Raw genomic sequence first — 17,500 nt, 5'->3', positions numbered from 1 at the left:
AATTTTGGTTTTATTGAAAATTAAGTTAGTAGATAATGGTAATTTCAAATCAAGATTCTACAATTAATTGAAAGTTTGTTAATTATAGGGTATGTACTTTAATAATATAGTAAGATATAAGTAAAGATACGTGGGTTTTTTTTTTTTTATAAAAACTGCAATTAAACATATTTATTCTATCAATTAACAGGTATGAAAAATAAAAAAAAAATCAACTTGTAATTTATAATTAGCATTTTTTATATGGTGGCGGCGTTCAACAATCAGCATCAACTAAATGTAAAACACAGCACCCCTCTATTGTTTGCTCCGAAGCTAAAACTTGCAAAAACCCTTTTCTTGGATCACCAATTGCTGCTGATTCAATTCATTACTATGGTAGTATTGGTTTGATTCGTTGAAGAAGATTGAACGAAATGGATAAGCTCTTGGAATTTGGGAGAAAAGCGATGTTCTATGTTAGGGTTCTTTCGGGCTACGAAGAACGAAGGATCCGATCTTATAGATTGCAGCTGCAGCAACGCCTTCAGAAGGTTTCTTTTTATTTTTCCCTTTTTGGTTTCTGTTCCGTGCATCTGCGATATTTTGCTTTTAATTTAAAATTTAGATTGGACATGCTGGGAAATTGCTGAAATTTTGTTTTCCTGTTTTCGATGAAATGGGATTTTTGTTCTTTAGAGATAAAAATAAATTATGTTGAAATGTGATGAATTAATATAGTAGGTGAATATTTCTTGACAGCGGAAATGAAGGGATGTGATTTTTCATATGAGTATTTCATTTAGTTTACCTCATGGTTTATGAGCATTTCAGTAATCAAGATATTTGATTGATCTTCACTAGAGTTCAATCGGACAAAATCATAGCGCGTATAGTCCTACCTACCTCTGGCAGTCCGGCTGTTTTGTTCCTAAAGTGAATCTAAACATGAGAGTTCTTCAAAACTGTAGCCGTAATCCTCAATGCCTCACTACATGGTATTACATTACTACATTAGTCCTTTAATTAGTTTTTTTTTAAATAATTGGTTAAATTTGGGAGTTGCATAATGTGCAAATTGTCATATTGATATAGCACTTTCTATTACTCTGTAGTGTTACACTGTCTCAAGTATTGCGGCCAGTATCTTGTTGTCTATGACTCCATATGAGGAGTCGTGTCGCCGTTACTTTCAAACTAACTGCTTACAGTTAGTTCCCAAAGTTAAAATGTACACGTGAGAGAACTACTTCAACCATGTTGACAATACGACATCGTAGCAGCTAGTTGGCAATACTTGATGAAAATCTGAATTTTATATTTCCAGATTAATGTTATGATAATGTACACTCCTAAACTTCTTGTCATTTTCTGTTCTTACTTCAACTTTCTTCTTCCTAAAAAGGCGGAAGAAAAGAAAGCCGCTATCCAAAAGGTACCTGAACAAATTATTTTATCAGAGGTGCGGCAGATGGTACGAGATATGCAATCAATGAATAAGAAGTTAGAGGAAACAGTAAGTTTGTCATTTATACTTCTTCTATTGCATGTTATGTAATAGTTGGCAATGTTCCGTCATCTATCTCTGTGTGCTTATTGGACTGAACACACCCACTTGACAAACTGGTGTTCAGTTCGTTTATATATATTTTAAGAAAGAGTCTACCTAATGCACGCATAGTGTACTGTTGCCGGTTGGTGGTACCCTTGTATCTGTTTATTGGAATCTAAAGGAACATACTTTATTGGAATTTGTTTCCAAAAGCACCGACTGATGTTAATAAAATATGGATTTCCTTATTTTACTGTATGCAATTAATGCGACTAAATAGATTTGAACCATGGTGATAGTTATTAGCGCTCGTTTGAGGTGGAGCAGGCCTTCTGTGTAGTCTGTTCGCATTTTACTGTATGCAATTATTTTATTTTATAAATATTTATTTATGAAATAAATTTTTAATTAATTATAAAGTTTTTTTTTTTGTGAGCCGGCCCGCCTAACCCGCAACCCACCTCGGGTTGGGTTGGAGATTTCCGACTTGAGGGTTGGGGATTTCCGGCCCGTCGGGATGGTGGGTCATCCCGCCTGCCTATGGGTTGACTCATCTGAGAGCTCTACAAGCACATTGCACCTCTGTATTCCTAAACTACAAGGACCACTATGCATAGATTTGTGTCCAGAGAAATCATGATAACTTCCACAAATGAATAATTATAATTGATTGGTACGATAGTTGTATCTTGATTAGTTATTCTCAGAATGGGCTGAGATGCAGTCGGTGATGCATAAAATTTGAATGTTTCTATCTATATGGGGTGATTACTAAATAAGGTGGAACCTATTCCAAGTTTTTCCATTACATGTGTCAATGCTTGCAGATAAATTATGATACAAAGTACAAAATGGACAAGGATTGAACAAAAAACAAACAATATAAATACGTACAGAAAGATGTGAATGTATCTGATGCACCACATGAGGGTTCATAGCAAGGCCTGCATTTCACGAAAGGTTTTTATTTTATAACTAATCAGCTATAACTATAAGCCACGTACTAGGCTGAATCATCTAGAAACTTGATCGATAAGAGGGCTGGAAAAGAAATAATTTCAGACTGGCACCGTAAACCCACTCAATCTGTTTGGCTAACAAGGAAAAGTTTGATTCCAAATCTTTTTAGCAAACAATTAAGTCAATTTTCACAAATCGTGATTTTTTTAAATTTCTGATTTTTGGACAGATTTGAAATCCACAACTTCAAATTTATTTCTCAAATAAAATTATTCAGTACAACACAGCTTATATGTAGCCAGATAACTACAGAATAATGTTCCACTTTGACTCACCTTAAAACCTAAGTCGTCAACTTTACGTAACCCTTCAAAATTTTATCAGACATTGTAGGCGACAAAAGCACTACGGCAAAGAGAATCTTGGTATAGACCAAGATACATTTAAATTTCAATATATCAAGTGATATGGATTCACTTGCAAAAAGGGAAAGCATATCAAAGACGTGTATCTACCCACTCCAAAGCCATGGCCACAACCTATTCCTACCTCAATGTTCTTTGTACCCACTTTCCTCGACTAAATACAAAAAAAATAATAAAATCGACTATCGAGAGTTGGAGCTTTCACAAAAAGCAACAAAAATCAAAACGAAAGATATCAAGAGAGACATACAAAAGTACTGAAATGTCTTTGCGCGCCAGGAAAAGCATATGCTGCACTCCTTGTGGCAACCATAACTTGGTTCGGAACTGGTACTGAACCTGAATACACGATCAACCATTTGATAGTTAACACGGCATCATTTTGGTCTTGAAAAGGATGAACTAATTGAAGCGATATCAGTGAGTAGCAATATTGCAGAAGATGTTTGGCAATGTTCAGAAATAGATAACTGACACATATTTGAGTCCATATTCTTTCAAAAAATGTCCTCGGTACGTAGCAATATCGCAGAAGTTGCTGGCCCAAATTTCTTATGATTTTGAAATTATATTTTCTGGTGATGGCTGTATGTTCTTGCAACAAATTTTATGAATTGATAGAGTTATCAAATCAAATTCCAGGTAAGCTTTTGGAACCCAAAAGTATAGAAATCTAAATGACGCCCATCAATCTAAGATTCTAAATGACGCCAATCTATTATAGAAATGCAAAGATTAATCCAATGCATATATCGGTTTCTAGGTGGATTTTTATAAGAGTACTTTGAAAGCAAGTTTAAAAACATATTTGCTCAAAGTTTGTGTGAACAAGACGACAAGTAAGTGATTATTATGAATAGGCTAATTAAAAAGCTTCCAAAGCAGAAATTGAGCAGCTTTATACACATGACCTGATAAACTCAAACATCAGTCAGGCCAATATCTCAATATAAGAAACCCATAAAATTCAATCATTCATCTGCCGTGGCTGCGAAGGTGTAACGTTTGGAAATAGCAAGTAACAAATAAAATCCTAGCGACCCGGAGAGAGATAATTTTTAAAATTACTAACCCGCTCCTTGGTGCTTACCGTCGCTCCTTCCCCCTCCTTCCCCGGCCGGCTCCGACCACCGGAGCTCGCCGGAGACTTTCTCTCTCCTAATCGATCGCTGGTATTTCAACCCTAGCCTCGCCGTCATCTTTTTCCCACACCTTCTCCTTCGTTTTTCGGCTTGGCATCTGTACCTTGGTTGCAGACGCAGTGCTCTCTCTACAATGTGGGCCTTGGGGGATTTGGGCCTTAGCGATATGGGCCTTGAAGACTTTTTTCTCTGCTGGGCTTATGTAATGAGCAATGGTGAAGTTCGGGCTTTGTGGATTGGGAGGATGAATATTTTTTAGATAAAAGATTGGTGGGCAATCGGCGGAATACAGTTCGTATCAATTAGGGATGTAAACGAGCTGAGCCGAGCCGAACAGTACTAGGCTCGGGCTCGGCTCGTTAAGTATATGTCATGGCTCAGGCTCGGGCTCGGCTCGGGTAGGGATGTAAACGAGCCGAGCCGAGCCGAACAGTATTAAGCTCGAGCTCACTTAACGAGTCAGAATACGAACCTGCTAAACGAGTTCGAAAACGAGCTCGAGCTCACTTAACGAGTCAGAATACGAACCTGCTAAACGAGCTAACGAGCCTGAAAACCAGCTCGTTTAACGAGCCAAACTCGAGCCAGACTCGTTTAATACGATAAATGAGCCGAGCCCGAGCCGACATATGTAGTAAACGAGCCGAGCCCGAGCCCGAACTTCACCATTGCTCATTACATAAGCCCAGCAGAGAAAAAAGTCTTCAAGGCCCATATCGCTAAGGCCCAAATCCCCCAAGGCCCACATTGTAGAGAGAGCACTGCGTCTGCAACCAAGGTACAGATGCCAAGCCGAAAAACGAAGGAGAAGGTGTGGGAAAAAGATGACGGCGAGGCTAGGGTTGAAATACCAGCGATCGATTAGGAGAGAGAAAGTCTCCGGCGAGCTCCGGTGGTCGGAGCCGGCCGGAGAAGGAGGGGGAAGGAGCGACGGTAAGCACCAAGGAGCGGGTTTAGTAATTTTAAAAATTATCTCTCTCCGGGTCGCTAGGATTTTATTTGTTACTTGCTATTTCCAAACGTTACACCTTCGCAGCCACGGCAGATGAATGATTGAATTTTATGGGTTTCTTATATTGAGATATTGGCCTGACTGATGTTTGAGTTTATCAGGTCATGTGTATAAAGCTGCTCAATTTCTGCTTTGGAAGCTTTTTAATTAGCCTATTCATAATAATCACTTACTTGTCGTCTTGTTCACACAAACTTTGAGCAAATATGTTTTTAAACTTTCTTTCAAAGTACTCTTATAAAAATCCACCTAGAAACCGATATATGCATTGGATTAATCTTTGCATTTCTATAATAGATTGGCGTCATTTAGAATCTTAGATTGATGGGCGTCATTTAGATTTCTATACTTTTGGGTTCCAAAAGCTTACCTGAAATTTGATTTGATAACTCTATCAATTCATAAAATTTGTTGCAAAACATACAGCCATCACCAGAAAATATAATTTCAAAATCATAAGAAATTTGGGCCAGCAACTTCTGCGATATTGCTACGTACCGAGGACATTTTTTGAAAGAATATGGACTCAAATATGTGTCAGTTATCTATTTCTGAACATTGCCAAACATCTTCTGCAATATTGCTACTCACTGATATCGCTTCAATTAGTTCATCCTTTTCAAGACCAAAATGATGCCGTGTTAACTATCAAATGGTTGATCGTGTATTCAGGTTCAGTACCAGTTCCGAACCAAGTTATGGTTGCCACAAGGAGTGCAGCATATGCTTTTCCTGGCGCGCAAAGACATTTCAGTACTTTTGTATGTCTCTCTTGATATCTTTCGTTTTGATTTTTGTTGCTTTTTGTGAAAGCTCCAACTCTCGATAGTCGATTTTATTATTTTTTTTGTATTTAGTCGAGGAAAGTGGGTACAAAGAACATTGAGGTAGGAATAGGTTGTGGCCATGGCTTTGGAGTGGGTAGATACACGTCTTTGATATGCTTTCCCTTTTTGCAAGTGAATCCATATCAATTGATATATTGAAATTTAAATGTGTCTTGGTCTATACCAAGATTCTCTTTGCCGTAGTGCTTTTGTCGCCTACAATGTCTGATAAAATTTTGAAGGGTTACGTAAAGTTGACGACTTAGGTTTTAAGGTGAGTCAAAGTGAAACATTATTCTGTAGTTATCTGGCTACATATAAGCTGTGTTGTACTGAATAATTTTATTTGAGAAATAAATTTGAAGTTGTGGATTTCAAATCTGTCCAAAAATCAGAAATTTAAAAAAATCACGATTTGTGAAAATTGACTTAATTGTTTGCTAAAAAGATTTGGAATCAAACTTTTCCTTGTTAGCCAAACAGATTGAGTGGGTTTACGGTGCCAGTCTGAAATTATTTCTTTTCCAGCCCTCTTATCGATCAAGTTTCTAGATGATTCAGCCTAGTACGTGGCTTATAGTTATAGCTGATTAGTTATAAAATAAAAACCTTTCGTGAAATGCAGGCCTTGCTATGAACCCTCATGTGGTACATCAGATACATTCACATCTTTCTGTACGTATTTATATTGTTTGTTTTTTGTTCAATCCTTGTCCATTTTGTACTTTGTATCATAATTTATCTGCAAGCATTGACACATGTAATGGAAAAACTTGGAATAGGTTCCACCTTATTTAGTAATCACCCCATATAGATAGAAACATTCAAATTTTATGCATCACCGACTGCATCTCAGCCCATTCTGAGAATAACTAATCAAGATACAACTATCGTACCAATCAATTATAATTATTCATTTGTGGAAGTTATCATGATTTCTCTGGACACAAATCTATGCATAGTGGTCCTTGTAGTTTAGGAATACAGAGGTGCAATGTGCTTGTAGAGCTCTCAGATGAGTCAACCCATAGGCAGGCGGGATGACCCACCATCCCGACGGGCCGGAAATCCCCAACCCTCAAGTCGGAAATCTCCAACCCAACCCGAGGTGGGTTGCGGGTTAGGCGGGCCGGCTCACAAAAAAAAAAACTTTATAATTAATTAAAAATTTATTTCATAAATAAATATTTATAAAATAAAATTTCTAGTTATTGATTTCACACATGTACATTTTATACAAAATGATAAATACAAAAAAATTCACAACTTTCAATTAAAAAAAAAACATATATCACCATAAATCCATAAAGTAATTTTTTTTAGTTTTCTTCCAAGCCCGCAGGCCAACCCAAGCCCGCCTTTAAATGGTTTGAAAAAATTTCATCCCAATCCTCTTAAATTATGCGGCAGAGCAGGCCGACCCGACGAGTCTAACCCAAATTGACGGTTCTATGTGCTTGTAGTACACATACTTGTGTCAATTTTTTATAACTTCGAAATTAAATAATTATAGAACGCTAAAGGGACCAATAGCTTTTTTTAGACATCTGCATATTATTAAATATTTTTGTTAAATCAACAACGAAAGGCCCTAAGTTTGTCATTTATGTGTCACTAGAGCGACATTTCAATTGACGGCTATGACCGGTGCATCAGTAATGTTTGTTCTTCCACACATTCTCCTGCTCAATACAAATATATTTTATTTTTACTTGAATATTATGTTTGATCTTTGTTTTCTTTATCATGTCTCGTAATATATATAAAAGCTAGGGCCATTATTTGCAATGCAGGTTGAAGATGAAAAGGGAAAAAGTGTTTATGAGAATGCCGATGATGTTCGGGCTTCTGAATCATTTTGCAGGAGAGAGAGAAATGATGTTGTTAGGAAAATTGAGGTGGACGTTGATGAATCAAGACACCCTTTAGTGAGAGAGGTGTCCAGGTTAATTGATCTTCGGATAGCTTGGACCCCCAAACTTGAAGCGGAGTTGAAGCACTTCCTTAGAAGTTTGAAGCCCAGTCAAGTTTGCGCTGTACTTAGGGCTCAATCTGATGAAAGAGTTGCTTTAAATTTCTTTTATTGGGCCGACAGGCAGTGGCGATACAGGCACGATCCCATGGTTTATCATGTGTTACTTCAGGTTCTCAGCAAGACTAAGTTGTGTCAGGGGGCTAAGCGAGTCCTTCGGTTAATGGTTCGGAGGAAGATTGAGCTTTGGCCTGAAGATTTTGGTTGTGTCATGGTGTCTTTCAGTAGAGCTGGACACTTGAGGAAAGCAATGCAAGTCTTGACTATTATGCAGAGAGCAGGGGTGGAACTGGATATTTCAATGTGTAATATTGCAGTTAATGTACTGGTGGAATGGAAAATGTTGGAGAAGGCATTTAGGTTTCTGGAGAGAATGCAAGTGGTTGGAATTACACCTAATGTCGTCACCTATAATTGTTTGATAAAGGGTTATTGTGAGGTGGGGCGGCTTGAAGATGCACAGAAGCTGATTTCAGAGATGCCCTTCAGAGGTTGTTCTCCTGATAGAGTTAGCTACTGTACTACCATGGGATATTTGTGCAAAGAGAAAAGGATAGATGAAATGAGAAGCCAACTAGATAAGATGTCCAAAGATAGTAAGTTGCTACCTGATCAAGTTACTTACAACACCCTAATACACATGCTTTGCAACCATGGCCATGCAGATGAGGCACTGAGATTTCTACATGAAGCCGAAGAAATAGGTTTCTGTATTGACAAAGTTGGGCACACTGCTGTAATAAATTGCTTGTGTCGACAAGGAAGGATGGATAGGGCTCAAGATATAGTTGAAGAAATGTTCTCAAAGGGGTACAGTCCTGATGTTGTAACATATACTGCTGTTTTGAATGGATTCTGCTGCCTAGGAGAGGTTGATAAAGCGAAAAAGTTACTGAAGGAGATGTACAAGCACGGTTGTCAGCCGAATTGTGTCTCATTTACAGCCTTGTTGAATGGGCTTTGTAAGACTGGGAATTCTTCAGAGGCAAGAGAGATGATGAGCATGAGTGAAGGATGGTGGACTCCAAATTTTGTGACTTACAGCGTTGTCATGCATGGATTTCGTCGGGAAGGAAAGCTGTCTGAGGCCTGTAATTTGGTCAGTGAAATGATCAGAAAAGGCCTTTTACCTTCCCCAGTTGAAATTAACCTCTTGATTCATTCTCTTTGTCATGGGGGCTTTCCGGATCGGGCGAAAAAGTTCATGGAGGAGTGCCTGAATAAAGGTTGTGCAGTCAACGTTGTAAATTATACTACTGTTATTCATGGCTTCTGTCAGAAGGATGACCTGGACACTGCTCTATCTGTCCTTGATGACATGTATTTGAATAACAAACACCCTGACGAAGTGACTTATACGACGGTCATTGATGCATTAGGCAGGAACGGTAGAATAGAGGAGGCAATAGAAATGAGCAAGAAAATGCTGCACAAAGGTTTACTTCCAACTCCTGTGACATATCGATTACTCATCCACCATTTCTGTCGGCATGGTAGGGTGGATGATTTGTTGATGTTACTAGAAAAGATGCTTCCAAGACAAAATTGTAGAACAACATATAACCAAGTTGTTGAAAAGCTTTGCCATTTTGGACACATTGATGAAGCTTATAAACTGTTGGGAAATATTCTGAGAACAGCTTCTAGAATTGATGCAAACTCTTGCCACGTTCTCATGAAAAGCTTTTTGAAGAACGGGAATCCTGTTGGGTCATATAGAGTGGCATGTAGAATGTTTAACCGGAATCTGATTCCTGATTTGAAGCTGTGTGAAAAAGTGGGTAAGAGACTAATTTTAGAGGAGAAATCAGAAGAGGCTGATAAGCTTATGCTGCGGTTTGTGGAACGTGGTCATCTCGCACCGCAGGTTAAACCCCACGTACTTGTTTAGGGTTCTACGTGGTCGAAATGTGGGGAGTGCTGCCTTGTTTATTCATGCTCCTCTTCTGGTAAAACCAACCTCAATCAGAGTAAACAAAAACAGATGTTGGGGAAACCAAAGACTAATTTCTTCTGTGGATTTGAAGGAAATAATTTCCTTGTCCACCGGTAAAGCCAAAAGATTGTGCCCCATATGCTGTGATGTGGCTGTTGGTATAATTACTGGCTGAACTGCTTCGCGTGAAGATATTCAGTTTATGCTCCTGCACAGAACTAGTCTCAAGGACTTTGGTTGTGGTAACTTTTTTCTCCTCAATCCAAATGTCCTTTAGCAAACTTCAGAGTTTTAATTGATGATCCATGGAGAAGAATAACAGTACAACACACACCTATTGCCGGCTACGGTGTAAATTATAATCCAGTTATGTGTTGTAGTTAATAGTTGCTACGGATTATTTTTAAACAGGATACCGATTTTGAACGGTAGTTGGTTCAAAATGATTAAAAGTTTATTTGAAGTTTGCTGGTGCATGAAGAAAATTTTGTAAATTAGCACGTGTGGAGATTTGTTATCAATCAACATGCACTGCTTTGTTTGTTGCTATTTTATTTTGTGTTTTGTGTACTTTGATTTTATTTCCATATCATTAAAGTCTTCTGTTTTGAATAGGGGTGCTAAATATTGATTTGACCTACTTAACTTCTGATGGCGGACCTTCTAATGCCCAGCATTTTGAAGCTCATAACCATTATATTAAGAATGAAATCCAATCATAATCCATTAGTTGTTAGTGGAGGTTCAAATATAGGAGTCAAGTCCACTATATTTTAAAAAGATCTTAATGAGCTAATTCCACAGTTGCTTGGAACATATTAATGAGCAGAGTTGAAGTGGATCAACTTGATGAGGACAAATATTAGAGAACTCATCTATGTGCCTGATTCACATGTAAGACGGTGAATCTTGTCTCTTCTGCCCGAAATGCTAAAAAATTGATGCAAATATAATTCGACTTAATATTAATCTCCGAAAAGGTAATTTTTTGAAAAACAGAAACATTTACAAGAAAATAGAACCGCGTTGGTAGAGTAAGGGAAGCATCCAAACGATCAACTTTCAGGCATTGGTAATATATTCAGTGCCAAAACAGAACATAACAAGAATTAGCTTATCAAACCAAAGTTCTAACATGTACTATTTGCACGTGAGATAATTACTAAAAAACACATTGATTTACGATAAGTATTCTCCTTGACGTGTTTCCCAGCATGTGTTTTGATCGGTTTTACTTTGCTTTCAAAATAACAATTCTTTTGCAGCAATTTCTCAACAACGGAAGGTATCTTGGGAGACGATGCCGCCAAAACATCCCACAAACATGAAAGACAGGTTTAGTAATTTGAACATTTATCTTTGAAATTAACAAAAAATTATCGTTATAGAACACTTGATGACTGAACTAATGGCTATCCCAAAGAACTGTAAAGGCCTTCTTCGATGCTGTATTGTTGTGGATGCTTAGCACCTTTGTTGCAGCTCGTTGGGGGGTAGGCACACCCTGCTTTTTGATATACTTTCTCCACTTTCAAAGTTTCGAGCCTTCAATTATATTTGTCAGAGGTATCCAAAACCAGCTACTGTTAAGCCATAAAATCTGAGCATGGAAACAGTGGTAGAAATTATTATGGTTTGCACAGGTTCAAAGCCAGTTCTGATCCAAGTTATGGTTGCCACAAGGGGTGCAACAGATGCTTTTTCTAATGTGCAAAGACATGCCAATAGTTCTGTTAGTCTCTCTTATATATCATGTTTGGATTGTTTGTTGCTTTGTCCGAAAGATCTAACTGTCCAATGTTCCTTTTGCTCATCTTTCCTATGTTCTGTTGAGAAAAGTGGGTGCAAAGAACATTGAAGTGGGAGTCAGTTGTGGAATAGGTTTTGGTCGTGGCTTTTGTGTTGGTGGATACACTTCTACGGTATACTTCCCTTTTTGCAAGTTAATTATCACTTGATATTTACTATTTGAACTTGTTGGGTCTATACTATACCGAGATTGTCTTTTTCGTATCACTTTTACCACCTACATGGCTAATACGACCTTGGAGAATAATTGAAAGTTGACTTGGTTTTAAAAATGAGTGAAAGTGGAACATAATTCTATAGTCATATAGCTTCTTTTAGGTTGTGTTGGATTGAATAATTTAATTTGAGAAATGAATTTGAAGGTATGGATATCAAGTCCCACCAGAATCAGGGAATTTGAAATAAACTAATGTCATAACAAAAATTAGCAAAATTGTTAGTTTAAAGATTTGGAATCAAGTGATTCAGTGTGAGTGTCAAAATGGATTAGACCCGTCGGGTTGGCCCGCCCCACCATACAAAATAGGTGGGTTGGGTTGGGTTGGGTTGGCATTTTTCCAACCCGCCTAAAAGGTGGGCTGACCCGCCCTGCCTAATGATGGGTTGCGGATGGGTTGCGGGTTGGCCTGCCAAAACCCGCCAAATTACATGTAGGCCCGCTGGGTTGGCCCACCCCACCACCTAAAATAGGTGAGCTGGGTTGTTTTCCCAGCCCGCCCCGCCTACTTGGTTGTGACGGGTTGTGGGTCGGCCCGTCCTGCTAAGCCGTTTTGACACCTCTAACTGTGAGCCAAAAATGGAATAGGTATATGATGTTAAAAATAGATAATTTGAAAACAAATATATTCCTCAACAACTGGAGTATCACTTCATTAACAGCCACAAGTTTTCATCCATTAGCAAGCTGATCCATCATCATCATCATCATCGTGACCATTTAATTTATAATCGAATCCAAGACCACTTCTTCATCCTTAAACATTGCAGTCGGCTGAACCACTCTGTATTTTGATCTATTTTAGCCCTCCATTTTCTCGATCTTTTTATGATTATATATCACTAGTCACTACACCCAATGTACAGCGGTGGTTTGAGATTCTTTCTTTTCCAATCCTCTAATCCAGCAGACTGCTAGATAATTGACCATAGCAAGACTTATAGCTGATTTGTTCTATAACAAAAACCTTTCATGCCATTCAGGTCTTGCTGTGAAGCCTCGTGTGGTACATCGGGTACAACCCCATTTTTCTGTACGTGTCATGTTGTTTGCTGTTTGTTCGTTGTTGTTCCAAATCTTACTTTACACCCTAATTTCTCAGCAGGCGGTAACACCATATGCAGTGGAAAAACTTGGAATAGCTTCTACTTTACTGATTAGTCAGGGCGTTTTCCCACCATCTGTTCAAACCGGCACAAGAATGATCAAGAAGATTCAGTATCAAGCAGTTCATTTCAAGACAATGTCTAGGATGGAAAAACAAGCATTCTTTTTTTCGGAAGGAACTTTAGTGCCAAAAAGTGAGGTGAATACATAATATGGAAGTTGAACAGAAGTTGCCATAAATGACTTTTTGAACAATCTCCTTCTGAAGTATTGGGAACTACATGAACAATATGTTTAATGAAGCTTACTTTTGTTTTTATATTCGCTTTGTATCGTACTTAGACTTGCATAAGAGGGAACATGGGCAATTTTTCATTCCTTTGAAGTCATATTTATATAGGTGAGTGGGCGTGTCGTGCATTTGATTAACCGAATCTTATTTATTTTAAGATTAATAACTGAAGAATTAGAGTTTACATCTAATTTTTATTGCATCGTTGTTCATATCCTCTTATCTGTATATAGCATAATTTGGAGCACCATCGTAGTTTAGGGTTGAAAAAGTATGGATCTTTCCTAAATCCTAGAGAAAGACATGATTACTCGAATAAATGAGATGAACAATGGACAGTGATTTAGATTGTACGATCGAAACTCAGTTGCTTACATACGCATAGAAACTCTAAGAGAGTCGTGAACAAAAAGCTTCAGTTTGGGCAAAAACTTGAAACAAAATATTCAGCGAAAATATTAAATATTTGATATATAAAGTTTTCTTCCTAAAGACACCAAAATATTATTTAGCTAGTTGGTCTTGATAGAAAAATAAATAAATGCATTAAAAAAAAAGATAGAAATTCTAAAAATACATTTTTTGTATTTTATGTGTTCGTTAATCTATTGATTGATTTGATAAAGTTAAAATTATACTAAAAATAAAAATGTATGTTCATGATTAATCTCATACTAACCTGTTTAAATTATAAAAATTGATATCAAGGTTTCGACGCGCTTCATATTTTTAAAACCTTGTTTACAACACGACTTTAGAAAATAGATGTAAAAACATGGACAAGCCTCACTGACAAGAGCCTGTGTAACTGCATTCCCTCTATCATAACCAGGCCCCGTGCTTGGTTGGCTTAGATCTGTCAAGTGTTTTAACATCCCTACCAAGAGTAGGATCAGAATTAGCATTATTTTTAGGGAGACATAATATATGAGAATATTAATATAATTTTAATATGGTGGAATATCGAAAAAAAAAAAAGATAAGGTAGTTATTATAAAACTTAAAAATACCAAAATATTTCCTTAGTATAAAAAACTATAGCTTTATGAGACAATGTGTTTGATCGTCTCACATAAGTTTTGTGTGTCTTTATATATACTTCAAATCGATACAAACAAGATATGATACAGAGCTCCGGTGCAGCTTGGTAACTATACTCGTGAGTGAAAAAAAGCAAATCTTGTACAAAACAGACGGCAAATAATTCCTGGATAACTCAAACTAAAGTTGCTAGCAGGTGAAAAAAAAAATAATTCCTTGGAAGAGCGTGAAATACAAGCCTCTCTCTCATTTGAAAGTCGAAAGCCTAGGAAGTTTGTCACGAAGATAGTACAGCCGGGCTCGTCTGACTTTCCGGTGCTGCAATACTTTGATCTCTTTGATATTTGGTGAGTATCTATCAATAAGAGAGGCAAGAGTCGCAATCAGAAGAAACCATCTTTACGAAAAAAGAAAATAATTATATAAATGGCGAATACCGAACAAAACACATTCACAAACTAAATTATCAACAAATTCATATGACGGAGATGATCATAGAGGTACATAGACGATAAAAGAGCTTATGCTGAAAACGTACAATCTCCGTAGTCCATGCAAATTTAGTGCAATGCAGGACTAGATGGACCTTTTCATATGCATAAAGGTGGATGCAAGAAAATTTGCAGATCCAAAGTGTGTAAAATTAACTATTCTTATATGCTAAACACTTTTAAATTCCAGATCCAAACTCTTCTTGTAGTTCAAATTTCCAGATCCGAAGTCTCCTTTTTCAATCAGAACATTTTTAATGCTGCCATTTCTAATCGGATTTTCACTTGCATTAGTATTTTCAGAGGATATCCACTAACCATTTTTCAGAGGATATCCACCAACATTTTTCAGAGGATATAAAAGGAAACAACAGTAAAGTACCATAAAATTGCTCAATGACAACGGAAAGAAATAAATAAAAAAAGAAAAAAAAGAAAAGGAGGGTTCTGATTAAGCCACCTCAGAAGCAAACAGTGAAGAATACTTACACAGGGAACACAATTTCAACTCCAACACCAGCAATTATTCGTCTAATCCGAATTGTCGTGTGGATGCCAGCATTTTGCTTCGACATAACTATCCCCTTATACACTGATAAACGCCGTTTATTCTCAGGGACTTCCTGTAAGCCAATTACATCCATTCAAATTTCTCAAGATACTAAGTGGGCAGGTACAAAAAGATTGACCAATCTAAAATTCTTAATAATTATAAGAGTTTGATGATAGGGCAACCAATTTGATCTCCACAACATCCCCAGTTCGAAGATCAGGAGTTGGCCTTTCTGTGTCTGCTGCTTCGATTGCTTTCTTGTTCAAAATCTGTATGAAAAAAAGCAATCTTCAACTGCTTGCACAGCAATTAACATATTTATTCTAAAAACCCAAAAAATGAAAAGAGAGATTTCACTGGTAAAATGTGAGATTCACCCTCATACTATGTGTGACATATTAACTAAAGAACAAGTATCTGGGGCAGAATCTATTAGCTGCTTGTTTTGATGGTTAGTTCACCTCATTGCTCTCTCTCACCGAAGAACAACACATAGACAACGGCATATGTCACATCCTCATACTATGTGTGACATATTAACTAAAGAACAAGTATCTCAAATTTCCATTCCTTCAGTTATCTTGGCGTCACATTGACAGATTCGAATACAATTTAATTTGCAGGTAATAAACATCCATTGTACCTAAAGCAATTTAAACAAAATTAGAACCCAAAGCATTACCCCCATAATGTCACCAAGCTTGATTCTGGGTTTTCTTGGGGATTTCTCCTCAGAAGAAACAACAATCTGGGTAACTTCGGCCTCCGCACTATCTTCCACTTCAACTTCAGCATTTGCCTCCGCTCTCACAACAAAGGAGCGACTTTTACTCAACTTCGGAAGACTCAACTTGCGAGAACAACTTGTAGAAATCAATGCCGCGGCGGAGGGATGCCGCGAAACTGCCGCGGAGAAGGCCAAAGTCTTGGGAACTCTCGGGACCATGAACGGAGCCTAGGAAAATAATCAAACAACAGAAATTACACAAGAATTGAGGCCGATTGCATCACGGGAGAAGAAGTAGAGAGCGTAAATTAGGGTTACCTGTAAAAGTACGTTGGAAGCCATGATTGAAGCCTGGAATGGCTTATCCTCTTCTGTATGTATGGTTCTGTAAATTGGATTTTTCTTCTGATTTGAATCAAACGGTTTCGGGTGCAATTGGACCGAACCAAATCGGGTGTTATCAACTAAACGGTTTGACACATAAGGATCCGGGACTCCGTTCATAGAACCAAACCGTAATTCCAAACTGAAATAGATAAAATAAAAAATTAGAAAAAAAATCTCGGTTTAGTCTCGAATGTTTTGGGTTATATCCGGTTCAGTCAAATGAATTTAATAGGCCGGTTTAGTCCCAAGCGTTTTAGTTTTTTTTTTTTTTTTTCCAATTCGTTTTTTCGTCAATTAAAACGTTAATTAAGACGCAAAAAGTCCAAAGTTTATCTCCTACAATTCCCAAATCCGTCCGCCCTTATTATTCTCCCCAAACCGTCTTCTTCCTTCTTGTCAAAATTCCTCATCGGTTACTGCCGCCGACGTCCGCTGCAGTACCATCGCTTTTCGGACGATCCTCGTTTAAGGTTTCTTCTTTTTTTTTTTTTTTCCAAACTCTTCTCTCCTTGCATTATCTTTCCAAATATTTGTTTTTTTTTTTAAAAAAAAAAAAATCTCTTTCACTTAAATATATAGACAAAAGAATTATAGTATACTAGTAATTCACGCACGCGAAAATTCACGTGTATAAAAAGTTTATGTTACATCTAAAAATAATAAACATTTTTTATATTTTTAAATTGAAATAAAGAAAGTTGAAATATGATAGTTATAAATATTAAGAGCGTTTTTGTTCATCCATTAATTTGACCAATGTAGTTATTCTAAGGAGTTCATATATTATTATATTATATAGACTTGTTCCCCTCGCCTTGAGCTGTTTGGCCCACCCATGCTGTAATAGTTGGGCCATACCTGCCAAAACCCGTTCCCCCATGTTTTGTTATTCTCATTGGTTAAAGTTGTATCACCTCGATCGATCTCTTCCTGCCTTCTATCTACAAATATTTCAACAGTCCACCGTGACCGAAACACATGATACATCAAAAGGAAAGCAAATATTTTCCA

General features: G+C 37.3%; 2 protein-coding genes across 9 annotated transcripts; one reads left to right on the top strand and one right to left on the bottom strand.

Annotated features, from left to right (window-relative positions):
• Positions 1 to 241: 241 nt before the first annotated feature.
• LOC140864469 (uncharacterized) lies at positions 242 to 13,393 on the top strand. 8 transcript variants are annotated; one of them, XR_012144233.1, is made up of 8 exons: positions 242 to 533; positions 1,385 to 1,495; positions 7,691 to 10,107; positions 11,131 to 11,431; positions 11,509 to 11,597; positions 11,705 to 11,787; positions 12,875 to 12,924; positions 12,994 to 13,392. XR_012144233.1 is itself a non-coding variant. In XM_073268668.1 (3 exons), exons 1-3 carry the CDS (start codon positions 417 to 419, stop codon positions 9,818 to 9,820), a joined length of 2,358 nt encoding a protein of 785 aa, XP_073124769.1. In that variant the 5' UTR covers positions 242 to 416; the 3' UTR covers positions 9,821 to 11,114. The 8 variants fall into 8 exon arrangements, 1 of the variants encoding a protein (XP_073124769.1); XR_012144230.1 differs by having other exon boundaries at positions 11,509 to 11,787; XR_012144231.1 differs by having other exon boundaries at positions 11,131 to 11,597.
• A 1,019-nt stretch (positions 13,394 to 14,412) lies between these two features.
• On the bottom strand, positions 14,413 to 16,536 carry LOC140865744 (large ribosomal subunit protein bL19cz-like). Its single transcript, XM_073270488.1, has 5 exons — positions 16,421 to 16,536; positions 16,058 to 16,330; positions 15,558 to 15,644; positions 15,312 to 15,445; positions 14,413 to 14,686 (listed from the first exon to the last, which is right to left on the bottom strand). The coding sequence occupies exons 1-5, from the start codon at positions 16,442 to 16,444 to the stop codon at positions 14,578 to 14,580; spliced, it is 627 nt and encodes a 208-aa protein (XP_073126589.1). The 5' UTR covers positions 16,445 to 16,536; the 3' UTR covers positions 14,413 to 14,577.
• Positions 16,537 to 17,500: the final 964 nt, after the last annotated feature.

This window comes from Henckelia pumila, chromosome 4, assembly GCF_033568475.1.
Source record: "Henckelia pumila isolate YLH828 chromosome 4, ASM3356847v2, whole genome shotgun sequence".
Taxonomy (NCBI): domain Eukaryota; kingdom Viridiplantae; phylum Streptophyta; class Magnoliopsida; order Lamiales; family Gesneriaceae; genus Henckelia; species Henckelia pumila.
This window is presented reverse-complemented; position numbering and strand designations above follow the sequence as displayed.

Coding starts and splice junctions, on each gene's coding strand:
- LOC140864469 (XM_073268668.1), top strand. CDS start 417: ATGGATAAGCTCTTGGAATTTGGGAGAAAAGCGATGTTCTATGTTAGG. Junction 534..1,384: donor TGCAGCAACGCCTTCAGAAG/GTTTCTTTTTAT, acceptor CTTCCTAAAAAG/GCGGAAGAAAAGAAAGCCGC. Junction 1,496..7,690: donor ATAAGAAGTTAGAGGAAACA/GTAAGTTTGTCA, acceptor TTTGCAATGCAG/GTTGAAGATGAAAAGGGAAA.
- LOC140865744 (XM_073270488.1), bottom strand. CDS start 16,444: ATGGCTTCCAACGTACTTTTACAG. Junction 16,331..16,420: donor CTTCCAACGTACTTTTACAG/GTAACCCTAATT, acceptor TTATTTTCCTAG/GCTCCGTTCATGGTCCCGAG. Junction 14,687..15,311: donor GTTGAAATTGTGTTCCCTGT/GTAAGTATTCTT, acceptor TCTTATTGATAG/ATACTCACCAAATATCAAAG.